Source organism: Nicotiana tabacum, chromosome 11 (assembly GCF_000715075.1).
Source record: "Nicotiana tabacum cultivar K326 chromosome 11, ASM71507v2, whole genome shotgun sequence".
NCBI lineage: Eukaryota > Viridiplantae > Streptophyta > Magnoliopsida > Solanales > Solanaceae > Nicotiana > Nicotiana tabacum.
In genome coordinates this window covers 159,596,577-159,609,630 of record NC_134090.1, presented here as the reverse complement: position 1 = coordinate 159,609,630, position 13,054 = coordinate 159,596,577, and the positions used below count along the sequence as shown (strand labels likewise).

The 13,054-nt window shown below is 42.4% G+C and overlaps 2 protein-coding genes across 2 annotated transcripts; both read left to right on the top strand.

Annotated features, from left to right (window-relative positions):
• The first annotated feature begins 1,348 nt into the window (after positions 1–1,348).
• On the top strand, positions 1,349–1,819 carry LOC142166092 (uncharacterized). The gene is made up of 2 exons (XM_075224510.1): positions 1,349–1,576; positions 1,625–1,819. The coding sequence occupies exons 1-2, from the start codon at positions 1,349–1,351 to the stop codon at positions 1,817–1,819; spliced, it is 423 nt and encodes a 140-aa protein (XP_075080611.1).
• A 10,342-nt stretch (positions 1,820–12,161) lies between these two features.
• On the top strand, positions 12,162–12,632 carry LOC142166091 (uncharacterized). The gene is made up of 2 exons (XM_075224509.1): positions 12,162–12,389; positions 12,438–12,632. Exons 1-2 carry the CDS (start codon positions 12,162–12,164, stop codon positions 12,630–12,632), a joined length of 423 nt encoding a protein of 140 aa, XP_075080610.1.
• The last annotated feature ends 422 nt before the right edge of the window (positions 12,633–13,054 follow it).

Genomic DNA, 13,054 nt, shown 5'->3' with positions numbered 1-13,054 from the left:
GACCTTGCAAGAAACTTGGGAAAGATTTAAAGGGATGCTGGTAAAGTGTCCTCACCATGGCATTCCAGACCAGATGCTTGGCCAGAGGTTCTACATGGGGTTAGCTGACAATCTAAAGGCCAATGTGGATGCTTCAATTGGAGGTGCATTTTTGAGTAAGACATTCACCGAGTGCAAAGTCCTTCTTGACAAGATGTCCCAGAATTCGGGGTGGATGAATAAAAGTACAACACTGGCACCCATAGTGCATTCAGTTCCTCTTGACCCAAATAATTCGCATGCAGAGAACATGGTCACAGTCATGACTCAAATGAGTATTTTGATAAAGAAGATAGATGAGATGAGTACCAAACAAGTGCATATTGTTGACATGACAAATGGAGGACTGTGTACACCCTATGTTAATCAGTCTTATGTGTGTTCATGGAGTGGAGAAGGTGAAAATCAAGGGGCAAGGGAAGATATGAATTATGTTAACAACTTTAGGGGTCAGAGACAAGGAGGACAACAGTGGAGACCGACACCAAATCAGTAATACAGACCCAACATGCCTCAGCCTGGGGGCATGCAAGTTCAAGGCCAAATGGTGCCATACCACTAGAGACAATAGGGCTACCCATAGCAGAACCAGCAACAACTGACATATCAGCCACCTCCTCAGCAGCAAGATAACAACAAGGTAGATATCAGGGGGATGCTCCAGCAACTCATTAGGACAAATGGTAAGATATAAGAAAAGTTGGCAGTACATGATTCAGCTATAAAGAACATTGAAACTCAGTTGGGGCAGTTGTCTATGGCTTTAAACAATTGCCCCAAGGAACACTGCCAGCGGATACAAATATTAACCCCAAGTAGCAAAACCCGAATCAGTTGATGGCAGTAAGTCTCCGGAATGGGAGAGATTTAGACAAAGAGTAGGAGGTTGCACAAGCCAGCAAAGAGACTACGCCAGCCACTCCAATTCCACTAGAGGTAGATGAACCAACAAATCTAACTGAAGTGGTGGTTGAACAGGGTCAAGATGAAAAGGGTAAGGCTAAGATAAATGAATAAGCTGTAGAATAAGTGGTGCCTCTTGTGCCACAGAACCCCAACAGAAAGAAGCCATCAAGCAATGCACAAAGGGTGATACCTGCACCATTCCCTCAGAGACTGGTAAAACAAAAGAAGGAAGATCAATACAAGAAATTCATGGAGATGTTGCGTCAAATTCAGTTGAATATTCCTTTCATAGATGCCAGGTTATGCGAAGATGATGAAAGACCTAATTGCACGGAAGTTTGATTTTTAGGACCTATCCACAGTGACTTAGATGCAGACTTGCAGCGCAGTAGTGACCAGACCGATGGCTCAAAAGATGTCTGACCCAGGTAGCTTCACTATTCCATGCATGATTGGGAGTTACGCCTTTGAAAAGGCATTATGTGATTTGGGATCCAGCATAAATTTGATGCCTCTGGATGTATATACTAAACTGGGTACTGGTAGAGCTAGACCGACATCGATGCTGCTGCAGCTGGCTGACCGCATGATAAAAAGGCCAACTGGGATTCTTGATGATGTGTTGGAGCAAGTGGAGAAGTTCGTGTTCCCTGCAGACTTTGTTATTCTGGACTGTTAGGTAGATGAGGAGATACCTATCATTTTAGGTAGGACATTTTTGGCCACTGGGAGAGCACTGATCAACTGTGAGACTGGGGAATTAAAAATGAGACTGAACGATGAAGAAGTCATATTCAATGTTCAACAATCTATGAGGAGACCCAGTGAATATGCTAATTGCTCTCTAGTAGAGGCAGTGGACGTGATCCTGTAAGAAGATGATGTGACCCTAAATGCTAAAGATCCATTAGAGGCACGTTTGACAAATTTAGAAGAGATGGATGGTGAAGGGTTAGCTGAGTGGGTCATGGCACTTGAAGGCCAAGGATTCTGGAAAAGGGAACCTCAGTTCGAGTCCCTTGAATTAGAAAAAAGGGCTACACCTCCAGCAAAGCCATTAGTAGAGGAACCACCCAAGCTGGAGCTGAAGACGCTCCCAGCTCACCTCAGGTACGTTTTCTTAGGCCCCAATTCTACTTTGCCGGTTATTATATCATCTGGGTTGCTAGATGTGCAGGTAGAACAACTCTTACATGTACTGCAGGAAAGCAAGACTTCCATTGGCTGGACCATGGCAGACATAAAGGATATCAGCCTAGCCTTCTGTATGCACAAGATTCTCTTAGAAGAAGGGCACAAACCTTCTAGAGAACATCAACGAAGGCTGAACCTGAACATGAAAGAGGTAGTAAAGAAGGAAGTGATCAACTGGTTAGATGCGGAAATCATCTTCCCCATCTATGATAGCAATTGGGTCAGCCCTGTCCAATGTATGCCGAAAAAGGGGGAAGTGACTGTTGTGCAAAATGAGAACAATGAGTTGATCTCAACTCGTACAGTCACGGGATGACGGATTTGCATGGATTACTGAAAATTGAACACAGCCACCTGGAAGGGCCACTTCCTCTTGCCTTTCATTGACCAAATGTTGGACAGGCTGGCTGAGCGATCGCACTTCTGTTTCTTGGATGGATATTTGGGGTACAATCAGATATCAATAACTCCCAAATATAGAGAGAAAACATCCTTCACTTATCCGTATGGCATCTTCGCCTTTCGGAGAATGCCTTTTGGGCTTTGCAATGCACCGGTAACATTTCAACGGTGCATGTTAGCCATTTTCACAGACATGGTCGAGGATATTATGGAGGTCTTTATAGATGATTTCTCTGTGGTCGGAAATTCATTTGAGGACTGTCTTCACAACTTAAGAAGAGTGCTCAAAAGATGTGTGGAGACAAATTTAGTGTTGAACTGAGAGAAGTGCTATTTTATGGTACAGGAAGGGATAGTCCTGGGACATCGAGTGTCCAGTAAAGGAATTGAGGTCAACCATGCTATGGTTGACGTGATTGAAAAACTACCACCGCCCACTTCAGTCAAGGTAGTGAGAAGTTTCCTCGGGCACGCCGAGTTCTACAGGCGATTCATAAAAGATTTCTCCAAAATTGCTAACCCATTATGCAAACTCCTTGAAAATGATCACCCCTTTGGGTTTTCTAATGATTGCAGGTTGGCATTTGACGAGCTGAAGAAGAGATTGGTGACTGCACCCATCATTGTTGCACTCAACTGGGAGCAACCATTTGAGCTCATATGCGATGCAAATGACTATGCCATAGGAGCAGTCTTGGGGCAGCGAAAGGGTAATCTGATGCACCCGATTTATTATGCAAGCAGAAAGCTAAGCGGTGCACAACTCAATTACACTGTGACGGAAAAGGAGATGTTGGCTGTTGTTTTTGCATTCGACAAATTCAGGTCACACTTGATTGGCTCGAAAGTTATTGTTTACACTGACCATGCAGCAATTAGGTACCTGATAGAAAAGAAGGAGTCAAATCCACGCTTGATTCGCTGGGTTCATCTGTTACAAGAATTCGATCTGCAAATACGTGACCGAAAAGGTATAGAGAACCAAGTAGCTGACCCCCTCTCAAGGTTGGAAGGAGATGAAAAGAAGGTAGAGGTTGAAGATATAACAGAGACATTCCCGGATGAACAGTTACTGGCAATGACAATGGAGGAGGCACCTTGGTATGCTGATATTGCTAATTATTTAGCAAGTGGTATTGTACCTCATGAACTCTCCCCAATACAAAAGAAAAAGTTCTTTCGTGATTGTCGGTATTATTATTGGGATGAACCTCTGTTGTTTAAAATATATGTAGATAACATGATCCGGCGGTGTATCCCCAAGAAAGATCAACATTCTATTTTGCAGGCTTGCCATGCTTTACCATATGGTGGACACTTTGGAGGAATTCGGACAACAGCTAAGGTGTTGGAGTCAGGCTTGTACTGGCCTACTCTATTCAAGGATGCCCATGCTTGGGTTAAAAGCTACGATGAATGCCAAAGAACTGGCAAGATATCTCGTAGACACGAGATGTTAATGACCACAATTCAAGAGGTGGAGATCTTTGACATGTAGGGGATTGACTTCATGGGGCCATTCGTCAGCTCTTATGGTAACAAGTACATATTGGTAGTAGTTGACTATGTCTCCAAGTGGGTCGAAGCGGTGGCTCTCCCGACCAATGATGCTAAAGAGGTACTAGGTTTTCTAAGGAAGAAAATTTTCACACGTTTTGGTACCCCAGGAGCTATACTCAGTGATGGCGGAACCCATTTTTGCAATAGAGCATTCGCACGGCTGTTGAAAAAATATGGATTTCATCATAAAGTGACCACCCCGAACCACCCACAATCAACCAGGCAAGTTGAAGTATCCAACAAGGAGATTAAAAGTGTCCTCACAAAAACAGTAAATGCAACAAGGACTGACTGGGCAAAGAAATTGGATGATGCATTGTGGGTGTACCGCACAACCTTCAAAACCCTAATTGGTATGTCACCGTACAAGTTGGTGTTTGTCAAGGCATGCCACCTCCTAGTTGAGCTAGAGCATAAAGTACTTTGGGCATTGCGGCAGTTAAATTTAGACATGGAGACAACAAGTAATAATAGAATCACTGAGTTACATGATCTCGAGGAATTCAGGTTCCAGGCCTTTGAGAGTGCTAGATTATACAAAGAAAGGATGAAATTAATGCATGAAAACACATCTTCGATCGAAACTTCAAACCTGGAGATTTAGTGTTGTTATACAACTCGAGATTGAGATTGTTTCCGGGTAAGTTAAAGTCCCGATGGTCAGGACCCTTCAGAGTGGTGCAAATGTTCTTAAGTGGAGCTGTAGATATTGAATCAGAAGATGGGACAAACAAGTTCACAGTAAATGGGCAAAGGTTGAAACATTACCTTGAAATGGATGAAGAAAAAGGGGATAGAGTAGTAATCACTTTGGAAGAGCCCCAGTATGCGAATGAGGAGTGATGATCAAATGCTTGCGTCGTACCGCGACGTTAAATCAGGCGCTGCGTGGGAGGCAACCCATGAGTGTTGTTGTTAGTGTGTTCCCAAAAAAAACAAAAAAACAATGCCAGCACTGCGACCGCGGCATGACCGTGGTAAACCGCGGTGGAAGGGAAACTTTCTGCCTAAAATTTTACATCACACCGCGACCGCGGTAAACCGCGGCGAGGGATAAACTTTCTGCCTCACAATTTTAAACCCACCGCGGCCATGGTGGACCGCGGTCGACCGCGGGGGTACCAGGTATTTTTCATTTTTTTCCGTTTTACTTGTTCTTTTCTTCTTCTTTTAATTTAATAACCCCCTATTATAACAAAACCCACCTCCCCCAAATATCAAAACAACCGACACCCTCTTCTCATTCTAATTCTTCATCTCCCTCTCTTCACAACCCTAACCCCCAAATCCCTTTTTCTTCTCCTTCTTCTTCTTCACTCACACTACCCCCATCTCCATTCCTCTCCTCTTTCCTCCCTTAAGGTATGATTCTAACCCTCCCTTCTCTTTTCTTTTTGTATTTTGTTGTTGTTTATGATAGTTTTAGGTTGATATGGTGTTGTAATTGTTGTAGATATTTTTGTAGTTTCTTCTCCTTGTTTTTTATATTTTTAATTTCATTTATGATAATGTTTGGTGAAAGGGCTATGTAATTAATGTTTGGAATGATGTTTGTTCGTGGGTGATTGAATGCCACAAGTGTGGAGTGTGTTGGTGTAGTTGTATACTTGATTTGGGAGTAGTTTTGATAGACTCATGAGGGCTAAATGTGTTTGGATAATGCCCCGCCCACAAGGTATTTTGGAAATTGCCCCAATGGAGATATAAGGAGCTATTGTGACATGGTTATGGTGAAGTCTGAGTAACCATCCATAGTCATACATTTTGCACACTCACTAATAGGCGTTTCGTTATTTGATAGGTGCGATGAGTTCAGCTAGAAAGAGACAAAACACCGGGACCTCCACTAGTGGACCGGGAGGCTCCTCACGAGCTAGGAGCCAAGACAGTGCACCTCAGTTCGATAGCACTCGGTTTGTATCGAGAGCAGCAGAGGATAGGTACAACCAGAAAGCAGCTAAGAAGTTACAACATGAAGTGCACATTGATCGAACGACTTTGGAGGTGGAATGCCCCAATATGTTTAATGAGCTGAGGCGGTGTCAGCTGGACATCTTCTTCAAGGTACCGGAGGAGGCTAATGTTCAACTAGTAAGGGAGTTCTATGAGAACTTTCCAGAACATGAGAATGGGGTCGTGACGGTGCGCAATACCCCGGTAAATGCATCCCTCGACACCATCCGCAAGGTATACCGGCTGCCAGTGTTTCTTGGGTGAATTTGATCCTTATCGTACTTTTAGCGGTACAGGGCCTTATAGGGCACTCTTCTTGATACTATCTGTGTTCCAGATGGAGAACACCTATGGATAAAGCACATGATTACTCTCAACTCCCACTATTTGAATTGGAGGACAAGTGTTGGCTCACTATTGTCAACAGTCGATTGTTGCCATCCAGCAACATGACAGATGTTAATCTACCACGGACGTCCGCAATCCACTGTTTCATGTCCCACAGTGATTTTGATGTGGCTTGGCTCATCCATGGAGAGATGTTCATTAGATCACCTGAGCTAACCAAGGGCTACTACTTCCCTTCACTGATCACCCGGCTGTGCCGTATTGCTAGAGTCCATGAAGACCCTTGGGTTGATGGGAGATTGCCACTAAAATCCCCATTCCGGGCAAGAAAAATTGGAATTGGACAAGAGCCGGTGGTGAATGTTGATGACTCTAATGATGATTCAGCTGATGATGCTGAGGTAGCTGCGGTTCCCCCTCCTCTGAGAGTTGATGTGGCAGGCCCATCACAGCCACACCGGAGCACTCGTATGACAGCTTTGGAGCAGGATATGGATGGGTTGCATACGTCAGTCACTGATTTGGGTGCCCGTGTTGATGCGGTGGATGAGAAGCAAGTGAAGTCGGAGAAGAAATTCTTGGGCTGGTTAAGAGCGCTGGGACGTGCGTGCAACGTGAACCCAGACACTGTCTTCGATCAGGAGTGAGCCTTCAGGGAAGTTCCTTAACCTCGCTGTTCTTTAAATTTTTAAGCCATGGGAACATGTCTTCATTTTAAGTGTGGGGTGGGGGATACTTCATTGTATGTTTGTAATTGTAACAATTGACTGTTTGTTTTTACCTGTTTTGTCTTGCTTTGATTGTTTTGATGTAGAGTAATAGTTCATTAGGAAAGCTAAAATAGTAAGTGGCTTGTCCCGACGACGGATCTCTTTCGGCGGGGTTCTTGAGGGACTAAGTCGAAAAAAAGAAAATTTGGAATATGGAGACTCTTCTTGATGACGGATCCTTTAGACAATTTTCTTGAGGGAAGTAGTCTAGAGAAAAGACAAAAAAGATTTATTTTTTATTTTTTTAGGTAGTGTAGTAACTCCCCCTTGATTTTTCTTTGGGCCGCGGTTCTTTTCCAAGGGTTTAGCTTGAACCGGGTATAGGTAGTTTTTGTTTAATTTTGTTCTTTTTAGTTTTTAAATTAGGACTAATGGGCTACGAGCTAAATTCGAAGAAAAAAACCCTTAGCGTTGATATACCTGAGCACAATAGGCACTATAGTATAATGCCTAGCTTCATTGGTTGAATCCTGTTAGAGTGCCTTAAAATTGTACGTTTGTATCTAACTTTAACACTCAAAAGAGAATGTCTTGATAAAACCAATCCGGAGTGAGTCATGTGCCATGTGTGTGTGAGTTTTATAGTGTTCCATGTTTCATATTTGATGCCCAGAACTTACCCTGTGTGTTTGCAAAGCGAAATAGTAGTTTCTTTCAGTTTTAGAAGTGATATAGGCATTTCTTTGTTGATCCAGACATATAAAGTAAACCCACCTGAAAGCAATACATCTTAGTTTACCCCGTTGAGCCTATAAGCCTATTTCTTTGGCAACCACATTGCGAACCTTACCCAATCGTTTGAATAGCTTGTCGTTTGAACCCTTTTACCCCCCAATAAGCACTTGAATGGTAGTGGAAATATGCAAAAGCAAAAGTGTGGGGTGGTGGTTTGGTTTTTGAGTGGAACCATTGAGATAGAGAAAAAGTGTGGAATTTTGAAGCATAAAAGAAAAAGCACCACGAAAAAAATATATGGGTTATAAATAATTATAATGGTTGATAAGTGGTGGCTTGTACAAATTGCACCTAATGGATGAGGATGTTTTAAACAAATGAGGTGAAGTGTTGGTTGGCACAACTATGATCTTTAAGTTTAATGTAATTGTATTAAAAGTGCTTAGGGAGGTTAGTCACTATATCTAAATATATCCTACCCGTCCCTTAGCCTACATTACAACCAAGTAAAGTCCTATTGATCTTAGACTGAATGGGCTCAAGTAGTAAAGTATTACACTACGGGCAAGCCTATGGTGCATCTTTGTGGCATGTGAACGTTCTTTTTAAGAGTGAGCGAATTTTGTCTATCTTAGTTCCTACTTGTTCTATTTATCATTATATGTGGAACTACTCTCTTGTGTGATGTGAGGGCATGTGATTCACAAAGGAAAGGTAAGTCTTGACTCTTGTATAGAGTAGTTTGAGTAAGTGTAAATGTTGCATGGTACAAAAGGTTTGACTCTTGAGGTAAAGGTTGTTCACTACTAGGTGCAACTTTTGTAAAATGTTTATGGTGTTAGTCGTTAAGAGAAAAGCTTAGGGAAGGAATTTTGATGGAGTGTGGTGGATTGCTCGAGGAGTAGCAATAATTTAAGTGTAGGGTGTTGATAGTAGACTATATAGTTGATATTTATGCCTTAATATGACCATACTTTGTCGTTATTTTATAGATAAATTGCCAACAAAATGCTCTAAATAGTGTTCTTTTGTTTAGCAGGGAATACTATATGAGAGGAAGTAGCATGAAGTGTTTTGGAGGCAATAATGTGAAGAAAAACACCCACTCGAGAAGTACCCGAACACAAAGAAGCATAAATGGCCTGGGCAAGAAGGCCACCGCGACCGCGATAGATTAACAACGTAAGTCAGAAAGGTCAGCATTCACCGCAGTCGACCGCGGTTGGCCACTACCGCGATGCACTGTTCACGCTACTGGAAAGTTTGAGGACCAAAGTGTAAATTCGGGGAAACTTTTGTAAAACCCTTATATGCTTTAGAAACTCTCCCAAGATTGGGGGGAAGCTAATTTTAGACTACTTTTGGAGGCAAGAACAAGAGTGAGAAGATCAACCAAACTTTAGAATTTTTCTATCTCTTTTTAATTCTTGCAATTTTACATTATGAACAATTTAGTAGTTTTTTATTATTTTGTTATGAGTAGCTAAATATTTATCTAGGGTTGAAGGAACCAATTGTCGGTTGAAGTTTTGACTCAAGTTGTTATAATCGAGCCGGATTTATGATATGATTGTTCAACTACGTTTTGTATGGTGATTAATTGAATGGGCCCTTGATTAATTGTGTCTAATTACCTTATATTGCTTGAGAAAGAATATTAGGTTAGATAGCTGTGGAACAACGTCACTTTTTGGTAATTGAAGAGATTCATTACTTGAACTTAAAAGTGGGTTTGGAGATAACAAAACTAAGGTGGAATAATTTAGAGTTGCATAACTATTGTTAGCTAGAGTAGTTCGAGAGAATGCTCTAGTAAATTATTGTAGTTGATCGAGAGATAATTACGATAACCCGTAACTCTTAATCCTCATAGAGTATTACGGTGAGATTATAGCGGAAGAGTCAAGACCTAAACTAGCAATTGGGGAAATCACTGCCCTAGACCTTTTTACCATTGAATTATCTTTGTTTTAGCTTAATGTTATTTTAATAGTGGTTGAAGTAGTTAAACAAAAACCCAATCTTTATTGATCAAAAATCTTGCATCTAGAGATTGATTGAGTTGATAATAATATTGCCGAAGAATGTAATAGATAGGTTAGTTCCCTGAGGATTCGATTCCGGACATAAAACCGGATTATATTAGCAGCGACCGCTTTGTCCTTTAAAATGCATAGGTGGGCGTTATCAAATTTTGGCGCCGTTGCCGGGGAACTAACGGTGTTGTTTATTACAACTTATAAGTAGTGTTAAAATTATTAGTTCAAATTAATTTTCAAAGGTGTTAAACAATTTTCATTGAAATTCTAACGTTTGAACTCTTGTGGAATTCAGGTGTATGCCTAGAAATTCCTCGACGACTGGAGAACTTCTTGAAGGACTTTCAGACCCCGAGAAAACATTCAGGGCATTGAACCATGCCAACAGTAGGATCCAACAATCACAACAACCACTCCAGCTTGAATTTGACATGGGTGACGTAGAGAACGTCAACGGAAACATCAGGGATGAGCCAACTGACCCAAATGTCAGAGTGGTGGCACCTCTTATGCCAGAAGCTGCACTTTATGATTGGGCTCAACCCACAGCTGACAACCTGGCAACTGCCATAGCTGTGCCCGCAATTCAAGCGGAGACATTCCAGATCACCAACAATATGCTGCATCTGCTACAGAATAAAGGATTGTTCTTCGGGTCACACATTGAAGACCCTCAACAACATTTGAAAAACTTTCTGTCAATTTGTGTGGCTCAAAAGCAGTCAAATGTGACCCCAAAAGCTATCAAGCTATTACTGTTCCCGTTCTCTGTGACTGGGAAGCTCATACTTTGCTGAGTTCGCTCCTAATTAATTCCATTGTCACCTGGGAGGAATTAGTAATGCAGTTCCTAAATAAGTTCTACCCGCCCAACAAGACTGCAAGGCAGATTGATGAAATATTGCAGTACAAGCAGCAACCGACTGAGACCTTGCAAGAAACTTGGGAAAGATTTAAAGGGATGCTGGTAAAGTGTCCTCACCATGGCATTCCAGACCAGATGCTTGGCCAGAGGTTCTACATGGGGTTAGCTGACAATCTAAAGGCCAATGTGGATGCTTCAATTGGAGGTGCATTTTTGAGTAAGACATTCACCGAGTGCAAAGTCCTTCTTGACAAGATGTCCCAGAATTCGGGGTGGATGAATAAAAGTACAACACTGGCACCCATAGTGCATTCAGTTCCTCTTGACCCAAATAATTCGCATGCAGAGAACATGGTCACAGTCATGACTCAAATGAGTATTTTGATAAAGAAGATAGATGAGATGAGTACCAAACAAGTGCATATTGTTGACATGACAAATGGAGGACTGTGTACACCCTATGTTAATCAGTCTTATGTGTGTTCATGGAGTGGAGAAGGTGAAAATCAAGGGGCAAGGGAAGATATGAATTATGTTAACAACTTTAGGGGTCAGAGACAAGGAGGACAGCAGTGGAGACCGACACCAAATCAGTAATACAGACCCAACATGCCTCAGCCTGGGGGCATGCAAGTTCAAGGCCAAATGGTGCCATACCACTAGAGACAATAGGGCTACCCATAGCAGAACCAGCAACAACTGACATATCAGCCACCTCCTCAGCAGCAAGATAACAACAAGGTAGATATCAGGGGGATGCTCCAGCAACTCATTAGGACAAATGGTAAGATACAAGAAAAGTTGGCAGTACATGATTCAGCTATAAAGAACATTGAAACTCAGTTGGGGCAGTTGTCTATGGCTTTAAACAATTGCCCCAAGGAACACTGCCAGCGGATACAAATATTAACCCCAAGTAGCAAAACCCGAATCAGCTGATGGCAGTAAGTCTCCGGAATGGGAGAGATTTAGACAAAGAGTAGGAGGTTGCACAAGCCAGCAAAGAGACTACGCCAGCCACTCCAATTCCACTAGAGGTAGATGAACCAACAAATCTAACTGAAGTGGTGGTTGAACAGGGTCAAGATGAAAAGGGTAAGGCTAAGATAAATGAATAAGCTGTAGAATAAGTGGTGCCTCTTGTGCCACAGAACCCCAACAGAAAGAAGCCATCAAGCAATGCACAAAGGGTGATACCTGCACCATTCCCTCAGAGACTGGTAAAACAAAAGAAGGAAGATCAATACAAGAAATTCATGGAGATGTTGCGTCAAATTCAGTTGAATATTCCTTTCATAGATGCCAGGTTATGCGAAGATGATGAAAGACCTAATTGCACGGAAGTTTGATTTTTAGGACCTATCCACAGTGACTTAGACGTAGACCTGCAGCGCAGTAGTGACCAGACCGATGGCTCAAAAGATGTCTGACCCAGGTAGCTTCACTATTCCATGCATGATTGGGAGTTACGCCTTTGAAAAGGCATTATGTGATTTGGGATCCAGCATAAATTTGATGCCTCTGGATGTATATACTAAACTGGGTACTGGTAGAGCTAGACCGACTTCGATGCTGCTGCAGCTGGCTGACCGCATGATAAAAAGGCCAACTGGGATTCTTGATGATGTGTTGGAGCAAGTGGAGAAGTTCGTGTTCCCTGCAGACTTTGTTATTCTGGACTGTTAGGTAGATGAGGAGATACCTATCATTTTAGGTAGGACATTTTTGGCCACTGGGAGAGCACTGATCAACTGTGAGACTGGGGAATTAAAAATGAGACTGAACGATGAAGAAGTCATATTCAATGTTCAACAATCTATGAGGAGACCCAGTGAATATGCTAATTGCTCTCTAGTAGAGGCAGTGGACGTGATCCTGTAAGAAGATGATGTGACCCTAAATGCTAAAGATCCATTAGAGGCACGTTTGACAAATTTAGAAGAGATGGATGGTGAAGGGTTAGCTGAGTGGGTCATGGCACTTGAAGGCCAAGGATTCTGGAAAAGGGAACCTCAGTTCGAGTCCCTTAAATTAGAAAAAAGGGCTACACCTCCAGCAAAGCCATCAGTAGAGGAACCACCCAAGCTGGAGCTGAAGACGCTCCCAGCTCACCTCAGGTACGTTTTCTTAGGCCCCAATTCTACTTTGCCGGTTATTATATCATCTGGGTTGCTAGATGTGCAGGTAGAACAACTCTTACATGTACTGCAGGAAAGCAAGACTTCCATTGGCTGGACCATGGCAGACATAAAGGATATCAGCCTAGCCTTCTGTATGCACAAGATTCTCTTAGAAGAAGGGCA

Coding starts and splice junctions, on each gene's coding strand:
- LOC142166092 (XM_075224510.1), top strand. CDS start 1,349: ATGGCTCAAAAGATGTCTGACCCAGGTAGCTTCACTATTCCATGCATG. Junction 1,577..1,624: donor TTGATGATGTGTTGGAGCAA/GTGGAGAAGTTC, acceptor CTGGACTGTTAG/GTAGATGAGGAGATACCTAT.
- LOC142166091 (XM_075224509.1), top strand. CDS start 12,162: ATGGCTCAAAAGATGTCTGACCCAGGTAGCTTCACTATTCCATGCATG. Junction 12,390..12,437: donor TTGATGATGTGTTGGAGCAA/GTGGAGAAGTTC, acceptor CTGGACTGTTAG/GTAGATGAGGAGATACCTAT.